Source organism: Bombina bombina, chromosome 1, assembly GCF_027579735.1.
Source record: "Bombina bombina isolate aBomBom1 chromosome 1, aBomBom1.pri, whole genome shotgun sequence".
NCBI classification, from domain to species: Eukaryota; Metazoa; Chordata; class Amphibia; order Anura; family Bombinatoridae; genus Bombina; species Bombina bombina.
Genome location: NC_069499.1, coordinates 549,594,471 through 549,611,334, shown reverse-complemented (window position 1 = coordinate 549,611,334; position 16,864 = coordinate 549,594,471). Strand labels below are relative to the sequence as shown.

The window sequence follows — 16,864 nt, the reverse complement described above, 5'->3', positions numbered from 1 at the left end:
AAGGGACATGCCACCCACATTTTTTCTTTTATGATTTAGAAAGAGAATGCAATTTTAAACATCTTTCTAATGTACTTATATTACCTAATTTGTTTTATTCTCTTGATATTCTTTGATGAAAAGCATATCTAGATATGCTCACTAGCTGCTGATTGGTTGCTGCACATAGAAGCCTCGTGTGATTGGCTCACCATGTGCATTGCTTTTTCTTCAACTAAGGATATCTAGAAAATGAAGCAAAATAAATAATGGAAGTAAATTGTAATGTTGTTTAAATTTCTATTCTCTATCTGAATCATGAAAGAAAGATTTTGGGTTTAGTGGCCCTTTAACCCTTATTTTGTTGTACATGGCGCAATCCTCTAGTTTGGTGTAACTTTGATGGTTATGTTTATTAGTTTGTTTGTAACAGTTCTAAAAATGAGCTCAGATCATAAGTGGGAGTTATATCCTCATCGGCTCTTTGTGGTACAAGGAGAACTAAGTGCTCTAGCTTTGGTTGCTTTATTAGGACTTCCAGTCTCCTATTCATCCACAATTAAGAGGGGAGCATATTTTTTATTAATATATCTGCTGTAATAATATAAGCAGTTACAAATTGTATGTTGACAATCATTTTTCATCTCTTTACTGTTTTATAGCTCTCACTGTGGAGAATTTTGGAAATATTGTCTATATTCTGTTATATCTATGCATACTTGTATACTGGTTGCAAGCTTCCTCAATTAAAAGAAGTAAAGAAAAGGCTTTTAAGGACTTTAACATACATACATACATACATATTATATATATATACACACACACACATTTATATATATATATATATATATATATATATATATATATATATATATATATACACACACACATACATACATACACACACACTTACTTAAGAACTTACCTGAAAAATTAATTTCTTTCATATTGGCAGAAGTCCATGAGCTAGCGACAGATGGGATATACAATCCTACCAGGAGGGGCAAAGTTTCCCAAACCTCAAAATGCCTATAAATACACCCCTCATCACACCCACAATTCAGTTTAACGAATAGCCAAGTAGTGGGATGATAAAGAAAGGAGTAAAAAGCATCAACAAAGGAATTTTGAAATAATTGTGCTTTATACAAAAAATCATAGCCACCATAAAAAGGGTGGGTCTCATGGACTCTTGCCAATATGAAAGAAATGAATTTCAGGTAAGTTCTTACATAAATTATGTTTTCTTTCATGTAATTGGCAAGAGTCCATGAGCTAGTGACGTATGGGATAGTAATACCCAAGATGTGGAACTCCACAGAAGAGTCACTAGAGAGGGAGGGATAAAATAATAACACAACCCAAAATATAAGATTATTCTCATTATTCTCATAATGAAAAGAAAAAACTCAAACAAAAGCAGAGGAATCAAACTGAAACAGCTGCCTGGAAATTTTTTCTACCAAAAACTGCTTCCGAAGAAGCAAATACATCAAAACGGTAGAATTTAGTAAATGTATGCAAAGATGACCAAGTTGCTGATTTGCAAATCTGATCAACTGAAGCTTCATTCTTAAAAGCCCACAAAGTGGAGACTGATCTAGTAGAATGAGCTGTAATTCTCTGAGGCGGGGCCTCACTCGACTCAAGATAAGCCTGATGAATCAAAAGCTTTAACCAGGATGCCAAGGAAATGGCAGAAGCTTTCTGACCTTTCCTGGGACAAAAAAAGACAACAAATAGACTAGAAGTCTTCCTAAAATCTTTAGTAGCTTCAACATAATATTTCAAAGCTCTTACAACATCCAGAGAATGTAAGGATCTCTCCAAAGAATTCTTAGGATTAGGACACAAAGAGGGAACAACAATTTCCCTATTAATGTTGTTAGAATTCACAACTTTAGGTAAAAACTTAACTTAGGTCCGCAAAACTGCCTTATCCTGATGGAAAATCAGAAAAGGAGACTCACAAGAAAGAGCAGATAACTCGGAAACTCTTCTAGCAGAAGAGATAGCCAAAAGAAACAACACTTTCCAAAAAAGTAGTTTAATATCCAAAGAATGAATAGGCTCAAAATGAGGAGCCTGTAAAGCCTTCAAAACCAAATTAAGACTCCAAGGAGGAGAGATTGATTTATTGACAGGCTTGATACGGACCAAAGCCTGCACAAAACAGTGACTATCAAGAAGCTTAGCAATCTTTCTGTGAAATAAAACAGAAAGAGCAGAGATTTGTCACTTCAAGGAACTTGCAGACAAACATTTATCCAAACCATCCTGAAGAAACTGTAAAATTCTAGGAATTCTAAGTCTTCCAAACTTGATAATAAATCTTCCTAGAAAAAGATTTACGAGCTTGTAACATAGTATCAATCACCGAGTCAGAGAAACCTCTATGACTAAGCACTTAGCGTTCAATTTCCATACCTTCAAATTTAACGATTTGAGATTCTGATGAAAAAAAAACGGTCCTTGAGACAGAAGTTCTGGTCTTAAAGGAAGTGGCCAAGGTTGGCAACTGGACAAGATCCGCATACCAAAACCTGTGAGGCCATGCTGGTGCTACCAGAAACACAAACGATTGTTCCATGATGATCTTGGAAATCACTCTTGGAAGAACTAGAGGCGGGAAGATATAAGCAGGTTGGTAAAACCAAGGAACTGCTAACGCATCCACCGACTCCGCCTGAGGATACCTGGACCTGGACAAGTACCTGGGAAGTTTTTTGTTTAGATGGGAAGCCATCAGATCTATTTCTGGAAGACCCCACATCTGAACAAACTGAAAAAACACATCTGGATGGAGAGACCACTCCCCCGGATGTAAAGTCTGATGGCTGAGATAATCCGCTTCCCAATTATCTACACCTGGGATATGTACTGCAGAAATTAGACAAGAGCTGGATTCTGCCCAAGAAAGTATTCGAGATACTTATTTCATAGCTAGGGGACTGTGAGTCCAACCCTGATGATTGACATATGCCACAGTTGTGATATTGTCTGTCTGAAAACAAATGAATGGTTCTCTCTTCAACAGAGGCCAAACCTGAAGAGCCCTGAAAATATTGATTGGGAACCTCGCCTCTTGAGATTTCCAAACCCCTTGTGCTGTCAGAGATCCCCAGACAGCTCCACAACCTGAAAGACTTGCATCTATTGTGATTACAGTCCAGGTTGGACAAACAAAAGAGGCCCCTTGAGCTATACGATGGTGATCTAACCACCAAGTTAGAGAGAGTCGAACATTTGGATTTAAGGATATTAATTGTGATATCCTTGTATAATTCCTGTACCTTTGATTAAGCATACAAAGCTGAAGAGGTCTCATATGAAAACAAGCAAAGGAAATCGCGTCCGATGCTGCAATCATGAGACCTAAAACTTCCATGCACATAGCCACTGAAGGGAATGATTGAGACTGAAGGTTTCGACAAGCTGAAACCAATTTAATTTGTCTCCCGTCTGTTAGAGACAGAGTCATGGACACTGAATCTATCTAGAAACCTAAAAAGGTGACCCTTGTCTGAGCAATCAAGGAACTTTTTGGTAAATTGATCCTTCAACCATGTCTTTGAAGATACAACACTAGTTGATTCGTGTGAAATTCAGCAGAATGTAAAGACTGAGCTAATACCAAGATATCGTCCAAATAAGGAAACACTGCAATACCCTGTTCTCTTATTACAGAGAGTAGGGCACCGAGAACCTTTGAAAAAATTCTTGGAGCTGTCGCTAGGCCAAATGGAAGTGCGACAAATTGGTAATGCTTGTCTAGAAAAGAGAATCTCAGAAACCGTTAGTGGTCTTGATGAATCGGAAAATGAAGATATGCATCCTGTAAGTCTATTGTGGACATATAATGCCCTTGCTGAACAAAAGGCAGAATAGTCCTTATAGTCACCATTTTGAAAGTTGGCACTCTTACAAAACGATTCAAAACTTTCAGATCCAGAACTGGCCTGAATAAATTTTCTTTTTTTGGGACAATGAATAGATTTAAATAAAACCAAAGACCCTGTTCCTGAAACGGAACTGGTATAATTACCCCTGAAAGCTCTAGATCTGAAACACACTTCAGAAAAGCCTGAGCCGTCACTGGAACGTGTGAGAGAAAAAAATCTTCTCACAGGAGGTTTTACTCTGAAACCTATTCGATACCCTTGAGACACAATACTTTGAATCCATTGATTTTGGACAGAATCTGCCCAAATGTTTTTGAAAAATTTTAATCTGCCCCCCACCAGCTGAGCTGGAATGAGGGCTGCACCTTCATGTGGACTTGGGGCTGGCTTTGGTTTCTTAAAAGGCTTGGATTTATTCCAACTTGAAGAAAGTTTCCAATTTGGAACCAGATTCTTTGGGGGAAGGATTGGCTTTCTGTTCCTTATTCTGTAGAAAAGAACGAAAACAATTAGAGGCTTTAGATTTACCCTTAGATCTTTTATCCTGAGGAAAAAAACTCCCTTCCTCCCAGTGACAGTTGAAATAATTAAATCCAACTGAGAACCAAATAAATTGTTACCTTGGAAAGAAAGAGATAGTAATCTAGACTTAGATACCATGTCAGCATTCCAATGTTTGAGCCACAAAGCTCTTCTAGCTAAAATAGCTAAAGACATAGATTTAACATCAATATTGATGATATCAAAAATAGCATCACAGATAAAATAATTAGCATGTTGAAGCAAGCGAACAATGCTAGACAAATCAGAATCTGTTTCCTGTTGCGCTAAGCTTTCCAACCAAAAAGTTGATGCAGCTGCAACATCAACCATGGATATAGCAGGCCTAGGAATGTAGCCAGAAAATAAGCTTTCCTTAGATAAGATTCAAGTTTCCTATCTAAAGGGTCCTTAAAGGAAGTACTATCTTCCATAGGAATAGTAGTACGTTTGGCAAGAGTAGAAATAGCCCCATCAACTTTGGGGATTTTTCCCCAAAAACTCCAATCTAACTGCTGGCAAAGGATACAACTTTTTAAACCTAGAAGAAGGAATAAATGTACCACCAGGCCTATTCCACTCCTTAGAAATCATATCAGAAATAGCATCAGGAACTGGAAAAACCTGTGGAGTAACCACATGAGGTTTATAAACAGAATTTAACCGTTTGCTAGTTTTAGTATCAAGAGGACTAGTTTCCTCAATATCCAAAGTAATCAACACCTCTTTTAACAAGGAACAAATATACTCCATCTTAAAGAGATAAGTAGAATTGTCAGTATCAATATCCGAGGTAGGATCTTCTGAACCAGATAGATCCTCATCAGAGGAGGATAATTCAGTATGTTGTCGGAATAACTTATGAGAAGTTTTAAAAGACCTTTTTACGTTTATTAGAAGGTGGAATAGCAGACAAAGCCTTCTGAATCGCATCAGCAATAAAATCTTTTATATTCACAGGAATATCATGTACATTAGATGTTGAAGGAACAACCGGCAGTACTAGTACTGATGGATACATTCTCTGCATGTAAAAGCTTATCATAACAACTGTTACATTCTACAGCTGGAGATATAATCTCCACTAACTTACAACAGATACACTTATCTTTGGTAGAACTGTTATCAGGCAGCAGGGTTCCAACAGTGGTTTCTGAGACAGGATCAGATAGAGACATCTTGCAAATGTAAGGGGAAAAAAACAACATATAAAGCAAAATGATCAATTTCCTTAAATGGCAGTTTCAGGAATGGGAAAAAATGCAAAAAGCATAGTCCTCTGAGAATAAAAAAGGCAAGAGGCATATAGGAAGTGCGGTTTAAATAATTAAATTATTTGGCACCAAGTATGAGGCACAACGCAAAATGAAATTTTTGGGCGCTAACAACATCCGGAAATGACGCAACTCGCATCATGGCAGACACAACTTTATGCAAGGAAACCTGGCGTCAACTAAGGCACCAGAAATGACAAATTTGCGTCACCGAACTTACCTTCCCGCCAAAAAAATTCTTGCGCCAAGAATGACACGATAAATAACCATAGAATCAATAGGTGATATTCTCTTCACATCCCTCTGACAAACACCGTACTCTGAGAGGAATCAGGCTTCAAAATGCTGAGAAGCGCTTATCACAGAAGAAAATCAAGCACAAACTTACTTCACCACCTCCATAGGGAGATAAAGTGTGTTAAAACTGAATTGTGGGTGTGGTGAGAGGTATATTTATAGGCATTTTGAGGTTTGGGAAACTTTGCCCCTCCTGGTAGGATTGTATATCCCATACGTCACTAGCTCATGGACTCTTGCCAATTACATGAAAGAAAGCACACCCCTACAAATGATGATTTGTGGTCATCATCCCTGCTTAATATATTGTAAGGATAACAACCATGTGTTGTCATCCACACTTAAAGGGACAGTCTAGGCCAAAATAAACTTTCATGATTCAGATAGAGCATGTAATTTTAAACAATTTTCCAATTTACTTTTATCACCAATTTTGCTTTGTTCTCTTGGTATTCTTAGTTGAAAGCTTAACCTAGGAGGTTCATATGCTAATTTCTTAGACCTTGAAGCCCACCTCTTTCAGATTGCATTTTAACAGTTTTTCACCACTAGAGGGTGTTAGTTCACATATTTCATATAGATAACACTGTGCTCGTGAAGTAATCTGGGAGCAGGCACTGATTGGCTAGACTGCAAGGCTGTCAAAAGAACTGAAAAAAGGGGCAGTTTGCAGAGGCTTAGATACAAGATAATCACAGAGGTTAAAAGTATATTATTAGAACTGTGTTGGTTATGTAAAACTGGGAAATGGTTAATAAAGGGATTATCTATCTTTTAAAACAATAACAATTCTGGTGTAGACTGTCCCTTTAAGGTATATAAAAAAAAAATATTCATAAGCATATTATTTTTAGACTAATCTTTCATTGGATTCATAATTTTAGAAAGCATTAATTGTGTTTAATATCCCTTTAACACAAATTTAAATCAGCTTTTATTTTTACTTTATCTTTCTGAATATAATATTAATTCAGCAAACTTGCACATATGAACCATACTGGCACCGTTTTCCATTTACCACTGTGCTTTGGATGGCTGATGTGTAAAACTTACTAATTATTTGTGGAATACCTTACAAAGCTAACCAATCTGGGCTGGAAAGCAAAAAGAGCAGGCACTCCGCCCTCGCCTGCATATGAAAAGACTCTTTACAAAAAAAGGAGACTGTAGGCATCAGTATACATCTAAAACATTGGGGTTTGGTTAGGAGTCTAAAAATCAGCACAATGTTATTTAAAAATAAGTAAAACTATAGATTAAACAACAAACAAACAAAAAAACTGTATATGCTATATAAAAAGATCTTCTAGAAAACATTTATGCAAAGAATAACACTATCTTTTTTCAATTATATTGTGTTTTTTCATTGTATTTCCATGTTGTGGATAATTGAAGAGTCTTTACTTACGATTCTTCTCTACAAATAGTTTTCCCACAGGCTGGCTATTGCTGGAGGGCATGATGAGCACAGGCTGGGGCTCGGGAGACTTCATATGTCCATCAGGAATTATATCTTCTTCCTCCACCCCGAGCTCATTAGCAAACCCATGTTCAGAAGAGCGGATTTTCCTAGTGAAAACAGGACTTATTAATGTCATGACTTGTACACATTATTAGCAACTAATTTGTTTTCTAAAGTGATTGTTCCCAGATAGAGTTTCTGTGATTAAGCATAAAACATTTCCTATTGTCAAACAAAACATAAATGTGGCTATTCTGCCCAAGTAGATACCTAAAATTTGCACTTCAATACAAAGCTAAAAAACATATAGAATGCCCAATGGTTAACATAATATTTTTTATGCATGTGAAAAAAACATAATTTATGTAAGAACTTACCTGATAAATTCATTTCTTTCATATTAGCAAGAGTCCATGAGCTAGTGACGTATGGGATATACATTCCTACCAGGAGGGGCAAAGTTTCCCAAACCTCAAAATACCTATAAATACACCCCTCACCACACCCACAATTCAGTTTAACGAATAGCCAAGAAGTGGGGTGATAAGAAAGGAGCGAAAGCATCAAAAATAAGGAATTGGAATAATTGTGCTTTATACAAAAAAATCATAACCACCATAAAAAAGGGTGGGCCTCATGGACTCTTGCTAATATGAAAGAAATGAATTTATCAGGTAAGTTCTTACATAAATTATGTTTTCTTTCATGTAATTAGCAAGAGTCCATGAGCTAGTGATGTATGGGATAGCAGATACCCAAGATAAGGAATTCCACGCAAGAGTCACTAGAGAGGGAGGGATAAAATAAAGACAGCCAATTCCGTTGAAAAATAATCCACAACCCAAATCAAAAGTTTTAATCTTTATAATGAAAAAAACTGAAATTATAAGCAGAAGAATCAAACTGAAACAGCTGCCTGAAGTACTTTTCTACCAAAAACTGCTTCAGAAGAAGAGAAAACATCAAAATGGTAGAATTTAGTAAAAGTATGCAAAGAAGACCAAGTTGCTGCTTTGCAAATCTGATCAACAGAAGCTTCATTCCTAAAAGCCCAGGAAGTAGAAACTGACCTAGTAGAATGAGCCGTAATCCATGGAGGCGGGGACATACCTGACTCCACATAAGAATGATGAATCAAAGACTTTAACCAAGACGCCAAAGAAATGGCAGAAGCCTTCTGACCTTTCCTGGAACCAGAAAAGATAACAAATAGACTAGAAGTCTTTCTAAAATCTTTAGTAGCTTCAACATAATATTTCAAAGCTCTTACTACATCCAAAGAATGAAAAGATCTTTCCAGAGAATTCTTAGGATTAGGACACAATGAAGAGACAACAATTTCTTTACTAATGTTGTTAGAATTCACAACCTTAGGTAAAAATTGAAATGAAGTCCGCAACACCGCCTTATCGTGATGAAAAATCAGAAAAGGAGATTCACAAGAAAGAGCAGATAACTCAGAAACTCTTCTAGCAGAAGAGATGGCCAAAAGGAACAAAACTTTCCAAGAAAGTAATTTAATATAAAGAGAATGCATAGGTTCAAACGGAGGAGCCTGTAAAGCCCTCAGAACCAAATTAAGACTCCAAGGAGGAGAGATTGACTTAATGACAGGTTTGATACGAACCAAAACCTGTACAAAACAATGAATATCAGGAAGATTAGCGATCTTTCTGTGAAAAAGAACAGAAAGAGCAGAGATTTGTCCTTTCAAAGAGCTTGCAGACAAACCCTTATCCAAACCATCTTGAAGAAACTGTAAAATTCTAGGGATTCTAAAAGAATGCCAAGAGAATTTATGAGAAGAACACCAAGAAATGTAAGTCTTCCAGACTCGATAATAAATCTTCCTAGACACAGATTTACGAGCCTGTAACATAGTATTAATCACTGAGTCAGAGAAACCTCTATGACTAAGTATTAAGCGTTCAATCTCCATACCTTCAAATTTAATGATTTGAGATCCTGATGGAAAAATGGGCCTTGAGATAGAAGGTCTGGTCTTAACGGAAGTGTCCAAGGTTGGCAACTGGCCATCCGAATGAGATCCGCATACCAAAACCTGTGAGGCCATGCTGGAGCCACCAGCAGTACAAACGAACGCTCCATTAGAATTTTGGAAATCACTTTTGGAAAAGAACTAGAGGCGGAAAGATATAGGCAGGATGATAATTCCAAGGAAGCGACAACGCGTCCACTGCTTCCGCCTGAGGATCCCTGGGAAGTTTCTTGTTTAGATGAGAGGCCATCAGATCGATTTCTGGAAGTCCCCAGATTCGAACAATATGAAGAAATACCTCTGGGTGAAGAGACCATTCGCCCGGATGTAACGTCTGGCAACTGAGATAATCCGCTTCCCAATTGTCTACACCTGGGATGTGAACCGCAGAAATTAGACAGGAGCTGGATTCCGCCCATACAAGTATCCGAGATACTTCTTTCATAGCTTGAGGACTGTGAGTCCCACCTTGATGATTGACATACGCCACGGTTGTGACATTGTCTGTCTGAAAACAAATAAACGATTCTCTCTTCAGAAGAGGCCAGAACTGAAGAGCTCTGAAAATCACACGGAGTTCCAAAATGTTGATTGGTAATCTCGCCTCCTGAGATTCCCAAACCCCCTGCGCTGTCAGATCCCCATACAGCTCCCCAACCTGAAAGACTCGCATCTGTTGAGATCACAGTCCAGGTTGGACGAACAAAAGAGGCTCCTTGAATTAAACGATGGTGATTCATCCACCAAGTTAGAGAAGATCGAACATTGGGATTTAAGGATATTAATTGTGATATCTTTGTATAATCCCTGCACCACTGGTTCAACATACAAAGCTGGAGAGGTCTCATGTGAAAACGAGCAAAAGGGATCGCGTCCGATGCAGCAGTCATGAGACCTAGAATTTCCATGCACAATGCTACCGAAGGGAACAATTGAGATTGAAGGTTTTGACAAGCTGAAACCAATTTCAGAGTCATGGACACTGAATCTATTTGGAAACCCAAAAAGGTTACCTTTTTTTATTTTCTGTAACTTAGTGTGTTTGTTTTTTGTGATTTAGCTAATTTAATTTATTTAAATTGAATTTAATGTAGGTAATTTATTTAATTGTAGTGTAGTGTTAGGTGTTATTGTAACATAGGTTAGGTTTTATTTTACAGGTAAATTTGTATTTACTTTAGCTAGGTAGTTATTAAATAGTTAATAACTATTTGGTAACTATTCTACCTAGTTAAAATAAATACAAACTTGCCTGTAAAATAAAAATAAACCCTAAGCTAGCTACAATGTAACTATTAGTTTTTTTTTTTTTTAAATTCTCTTTTATTAAAGGAAACGGAGTAAGTACAGTGGAAATCTCAGACAATTCGTGCAATCAGTATACATACAGATAGTGTCACATATACAAATATTCGTGTCTGTTTTTAGAGGATAATGTCCATGTAGTACCGTGAGTCCACTGAACTGGAAAGTGCAGTTCCGATGAGTTCTCTTGGCTTTACACTCCGTACCTTTGGGAATTTTCATATTTTAAACAATGAAACAATAAAATACAATTTACAACTTATAACTTAACCCAAGTCTATCACAAGTACAGTTAACTATCTGGTGCCTCTGTTTTCCAATCCTCAACCAAATCAGAAAACGTGTGGGAGTAGGGGGGAAACAAAGGGGGGAGGGGGAGAGAAGAGCAAGCAGAGCATGAGAGAAAAAAGGGGAGAGAGGGAGGGGGAGGAAAAGAAAAAAAAAAAAAAAAAAAAAAAGGAATTTACTCATATCAGAATAACATGACCTCTAAGGAGGCATTGTTGTGCTCTCTATCCGGCAGGTTCTGTCTTTCCCCTCTGATATTCATTTGTAAGACTGCCTCTAGGTGAGCAAAAGGTTTCATTATTTGCGTCTGTATGGAAGGATCTAACTTGTCTATGTATAAGCTCCATTTGCGAAGGAAGGGGCGAAGCCTATTTACTGTGTCGAGTTTGACATCATGCTGTTCCACAAAGAGCTGTTTAAGCACCATGTGGTTTAACTGTGCTATTGTTGGTGGTTGCCTAGTGATCCATCTTGTGAGGATGCAGTGTCTGGCCAGTATGGTGTATAGAGAAAGGAATTTGTGCAGTCTCTTGTGTGTCTCTTCCCATTTAAGTAGGAAGATTTCTAGTTCTGTGAATTTGATGTCTATTTGGAAAGTAGACTTTAGCCAGTATTGACATTGAGCCCAAAATCTCCTGATCATCGGACAGGTGTAGAAATAATGTTGTAGCGAGGGGGTGGTCATTCTACATTTAATACAGTGGTCCGGGATTCGATTATCCCATTTAGAACGTCTGTGTGGGGTGATATAATCCAAGTGTAGTAGTCTGACCTGTGATTCTCTATGTGTGGTCGCTAATGATGTCTGGCCTTCTCCAGGCTCTCTTCAATGTCTTGTGTAGTCAGTTCTGTCGAGCATATGATACTGAGTTTTAGCAACATTTTTGCCAAAATCGCAGGTTCTTTTTGTCGCAGTAGCCGCGCATAAATGTGGGATAGGGAGAATGATTCCATCCGGAACATGTTCTGAGCTATTACGAATGGGGATATTTCCCAGAAGTTCTCATTAGACGCTTGTATCGATCCTATATAGTGCCTTAGCTGTAAGTAGGCATAGAAATGACCATTTGGGATTGAGAATTTGGATTTTATCTCCTGAAATGTGCGGACTGTGCGTTGCAGCGGATCCAACACATCTCCTATAACTTTGAGGCCTTGCCTCTCCCAAATACGAAATGGTTCCTGATCCATTCCTGCGGGAAAGTCTGGATTTCCCACCACTGGGATGAGTCTCACGGAGGGAGAGTCTATCTGGAGATATCTGTGAATCATGTGCCAGGCTCTCAATGGGTCTCTGTATGCTACATTATTAAGGATGTCAGCAGGGAGTGATTTCCCATTTCCATAAGGTAGGAATGCCAACGAGACCGGGGCTACTACAGCTCTTTCCAACCTATTGTCTCCAAAGTGCGCTGTGTCCAGCTGCCAGTCTAAAACCAACCTAGCCAACGCCGCCCAGTTATAAAGTTTTATATTCGGGAGGGCCAAGCCTCCAGCAGAGTATGGAAGGTGTAATTTTTCCATCGCTATTCTCGGTTTGTTCTGTTTCCAGATAAAGTGAGAGATTGCTCGGGTTAGCCGTTGTAAGTCAGCTTTGGTTAGAAGAAATGGCAGCATGAGCATTGGGTAGAGGATTTTCGGCAAAATGGTCATCTTGACCAGATTAATTCTGCCCGATAGTCCCAGGGGGAGATTGAGCCAATTCGCTAATTGGGAAGATAGTTGTGTGCACTTATTAGATAAATTCGATTTGTAAATACGCGAAGGATCTCGGTACAGCTGGATGCCTAAGTATGTGAGTCCTTCTGTAGCCTCCACAAAAGGGAAATTATGGACAATATGTGGCTGTCTAAGCAGCCACAAGACCTCTGATTTGGAGGCGTTTATCTTGTACCCTGACAAACTACCGAATTCCTCAATTGTCTGCAGTATAATGGGGACATACAATTGAGGAGAGTCGATAAATAATAGCATATCATCCGCGTATAAAGCCAAGTGAAGGGGGACCCCCTTTATTACTATGCCTGGGTATGTCCGTCTGAGCTTTATAGCCAGTGGCTCCAATGCTAAGTTGAACAATAGCGGGGAGAGAAGGCAGCCTTGTCTGGTTCCCCTCTGCAAATAGAGGTCTTCCGAGAAGAGGCCATTAGAGAGAACTCTGGCCACTGGTGAGTCGTAGATTTTGCCTAGTATGTCCAAAAAGGGGCCTTTAAAACCAAATCTACGAAGGGATTCTATCAGGTGGGGCCATTCCACTCTATCGAAGGCCTTCTCAGCGTCCAATGACAACAGGAAGGCCTCCCGATCCCCCTTTACTTCCTCGCTATTTCCCTTTGTCCAGTAGAAGTCTATAACCTGTAAGACTCTACGCAAATTTACCACAGATGTGCGCTTGAATATAAAGCCGGTCTGGTCTGGGTGGATCAGGTCCGGGAGAATGGTTTTGAGTCTGTTTGCTATGAGTTTGATGAACATCTTATAGTCCACATTGAGGAGTGAAATGGGCCTATATGATTCCGGCAAGGAATGGTCCTTGCCTGGTTTGGGGATAAGCGTGATGTGTGCCGCCATGAATTCCTTTGAGGGACGCGAGTCTGTCCCCAAGAAGGAGTTGAACAGTCGAGTAAGGGTGGTGGTGAGCTGTGGTTGCAGGACTTTATAAAATTCGGAGGGCAGGCCGTCTGGGCCTGGCGTCTTGCCTTGTGGTAGATTCTTTAATGTGGAGGCTAATTCCTCTGAGGAAATCGGGGCATTAAGTTTGTCTAATTGTTCTGGGGTAACCTGTGGTAAGCTTATTGATTCCCAGAACTGAGTCAATTTTTCCCGTGAGACTGGTGTTTGTTTGGTATATAGCTGGGTATAGTATTGCTTAAAACAGTTTACTATATCTGCGGGATTGGTGAATGTACGACCATTCCAACGCAGAGCAGCCACATTAACCTTCGCCGTTTGGGCTTTTGTCAACCTGGCCAGCAATTTGCCTGCACGGCTCCCAAATCTGTAGAATCTGCCTGCTGTTCTTAGTAGACCAGAGGCTGCTTGTTGGTGTGCAAAAGCCTCCAATTCGGCTTTCGCTGCTAAATATTTATCATAGAGGGTTTTCGAGTTGGTCTGGAGGTATAAATGGTAAGCCTGGCCTAGTTGTTTTTGAAGTGTTCTATGTTTATGTTGGGTCTTTTGTTTAACTTCAGCTGCATAGGAGATAATATTACCTGCTAACACAGTTTTGGCTGTCTCCCAAAAGAGTGAGATATTGTCTGTATGTATGGCATTGTCTGTTGCATAATCTGTCCAAGAATGTTGTAAGAATTTGATGAAGGACTCAGATTTTGTCAAGTGGGTGGGAAAGCGAAGAATATTTCTGTTGAAGTGCACTCCGTCGGTCTCTAGTGTCAATGTAACTGGTGCATGGTCTGAGATCAATATGTCATGTATTTTGCAGTGCTGAACCCTATCTGTTAATTTATTATCTATAAGGAAGATATCTATCCTAGACAGTGTATGCTTGGCCTTTGAAAGGCACGTGTAATCTCTGCCCTCTGGGTTGATCAACCTCCACACATCACTAGTATTGATGTCCGTTTCAAACATTTTGAATATCTTTGCTTCATATTTTGCTTTGTAATTTTTTTTGGGATCTTTAGCTTTAAGGGGGTCCAGCCATTGTCTGTCTAGAGTGTGAGTAGGAGACATGTTAAAGTCCCCACCAATTATCAGTTTGGAGCCCAAGTGGGGTGCTAGATGTACTATTAAATTTTCCCAAAATTTTTGATCTCTATGATTTGGTGCATATAGGTTACATAGGACATAGTCCACTGAGTCAACGGTTACCTCAATGATCATGTATCTAGAGTTAGGGTCAAGGTATGTAGATTTTATGTTGACCTTCAGTTTTTTCCCGAACATTACTGCTAAACCCCTACTGGCTTTCGTGTGAGACAAAAAGATTACTTGATTCACCCACTCCCTCTTTAATTTTTGGTGTTCTAGGTCTGTGAGGTGCGTCTCTTGAAGCATAGCAATGTCTGTGCCCAGTTTTCTGAGGTGATTAAGGACCGCCTTTCGTTTGATAGGTGTATTGAGGCCCCCCACATTCCAGGTTATAACTTTAAGTGGCATCTATATAAGTTTTGTGTAGTCTGGTGTGTGAGGAGACAAAAAACAAAAAAAAAAAAAAAAAAAAAAAGGGGGAAAGGAAAGGGGGGGACGGGGAGAGGACAAGAACTGGAGAAATGAAAGGAAAAGAAACGAAAAGAGAAGAGAAGAGGGGGATTGGACCAAGAGAGTCAAGGTAGAGGGAGGTAAGGCTCAGAAGTTGATAACTCATTGCAGGACAAAGTATATTCAAGAAATTCCACAAGTGGATATGACATTTCACAGAGCATCTAAAACAATAGACCAACATCTTTTACAAATACTTCTCGAGAGTTCGTGGTTAGACTCTTCTTTATCTGAGGATTTACTGACCAACTGTGTAAGGTTATTTTTAGCGCCTCACTACTTAACCGTGTCATGGAGTGCTGTAAGTGTGGTCTGGATCTGTCCAAATTGCGTGTGTGTGTGTGTATATGATTCATGGTTGATCTAGTATCCTGTAAAGTGAATAGCCTCTATGACCCCCACCAACCCGGTCACTTCCCCCCCCCAGTATGTCTATTGTAACAGTAAGATCTAATAGTGTGTGTCTGACTCTGCTCACCCCGTTCCCCCCCCCCATCCCCCTTAATGAGTGAGGTGTTGTGGTTGCTTGTCTGAAAGTTGCCGAATGTTTTGCACCAGTATGTGATAAGGACTTATAACTTAACATCTTAACCCAACCTGTTGCTTGCAAATCAATCTTTACATCTGCTGACAAAAATAGCTGTCTTGGAACACAACAGCTGCTGAGACTTGTATAACCAATAAAACTTAAAAACCATAATAAAATATAACCATGATATACAAAATAAAGTTGGTACAACATTACCCATGGGGGCTGGGATGACCCCCCACTGCAACAGTCCTTCTTCGTGACCCAAGGGCCACCAAGTCTCCCAGTGTTATATGGCAGTAGTGCCTGTACAGCCATTTTATTTTTACAATTAAATTTGAATTTGAAATTTGAAACTTGAAACTTTATGGTGAGAATGTAAGGAAGATCAACTCTTCTTGAACTAGATATATCCCAATTAGGATGAGGAGTTAAGTTCATACTGGATGGTGTTGACCTTCTTCAGTGGCCAAAAAACTTTTCAGGGCTTGTGGTGAATGAAAGAGCTTGATCCCATGCGGTGTATGTAGTCGAAGCTTTGCTGGAAACAATAAGGCTACTTGTCTTCCCTGCTCGTGTAGCATGGAACACAGAGGAGCGAACTCTTTTCTTTGCTTAGTTACATCCATGGAATAGTCCTGGAAAAGGAGAAGCTTTGATCCTTCATATATGGTGTCTTTGCGGGCCCGATAGGCTCTGAGGATTTTGAGTTTTTCTTGAAAGTTCAAGCATTTGAAGATAATTTGGCGTGGCTTGTTTTTTCCCTGATCCAGGCCTCTCTCCGGGCCTATGCGGTGCGCTCTTTCTACATCGATTGGTAGAATGTCTGGATGAATACCCAGAAGTTTCGGAAAGGTCAGAGCCACAAACTCCAGCAAGGTTTTGCCTTTGATGGATTCTGGCACCCCCACCAACCGAAGGTTGTTGCGCCGACTTCTGTTTTCCAGGTCGTCTACTCGGTCTTGGAGTATTTGTGTTTTCCTTACCAGTTGTTTGATAGTTGCGTCATGTGAGACCTGTCTGTCCTCTACGTCTGAGATCCTAGTCTCAGCAGCAGTTATTCTAGTT

At 39.3% G+C, this 16,864-nt stretch overlaps 1 protein-coding gene across 1 annotated transcript in view; it reads right to left on the bottom strand.

The window, feature by feature from the left end:
* Positions 1–16,864, bottom strand: part of TMEM237 (transmembrane protein 237) — a 122,208-nt gene that overhangs the window by 76,245 nt on the left and 29,099 nt on the right. The window contains exon 5 of the mRNA XM_053713287.1: positions 7,401–7,561. Within this exon, the coding sequence (XP_053569262.1) occupies positions 7,401–7,561 (161 nt within the window). The remainder of the gene's footprint in view (positions 1–7,400; positions 7,562–16,864) is intronic.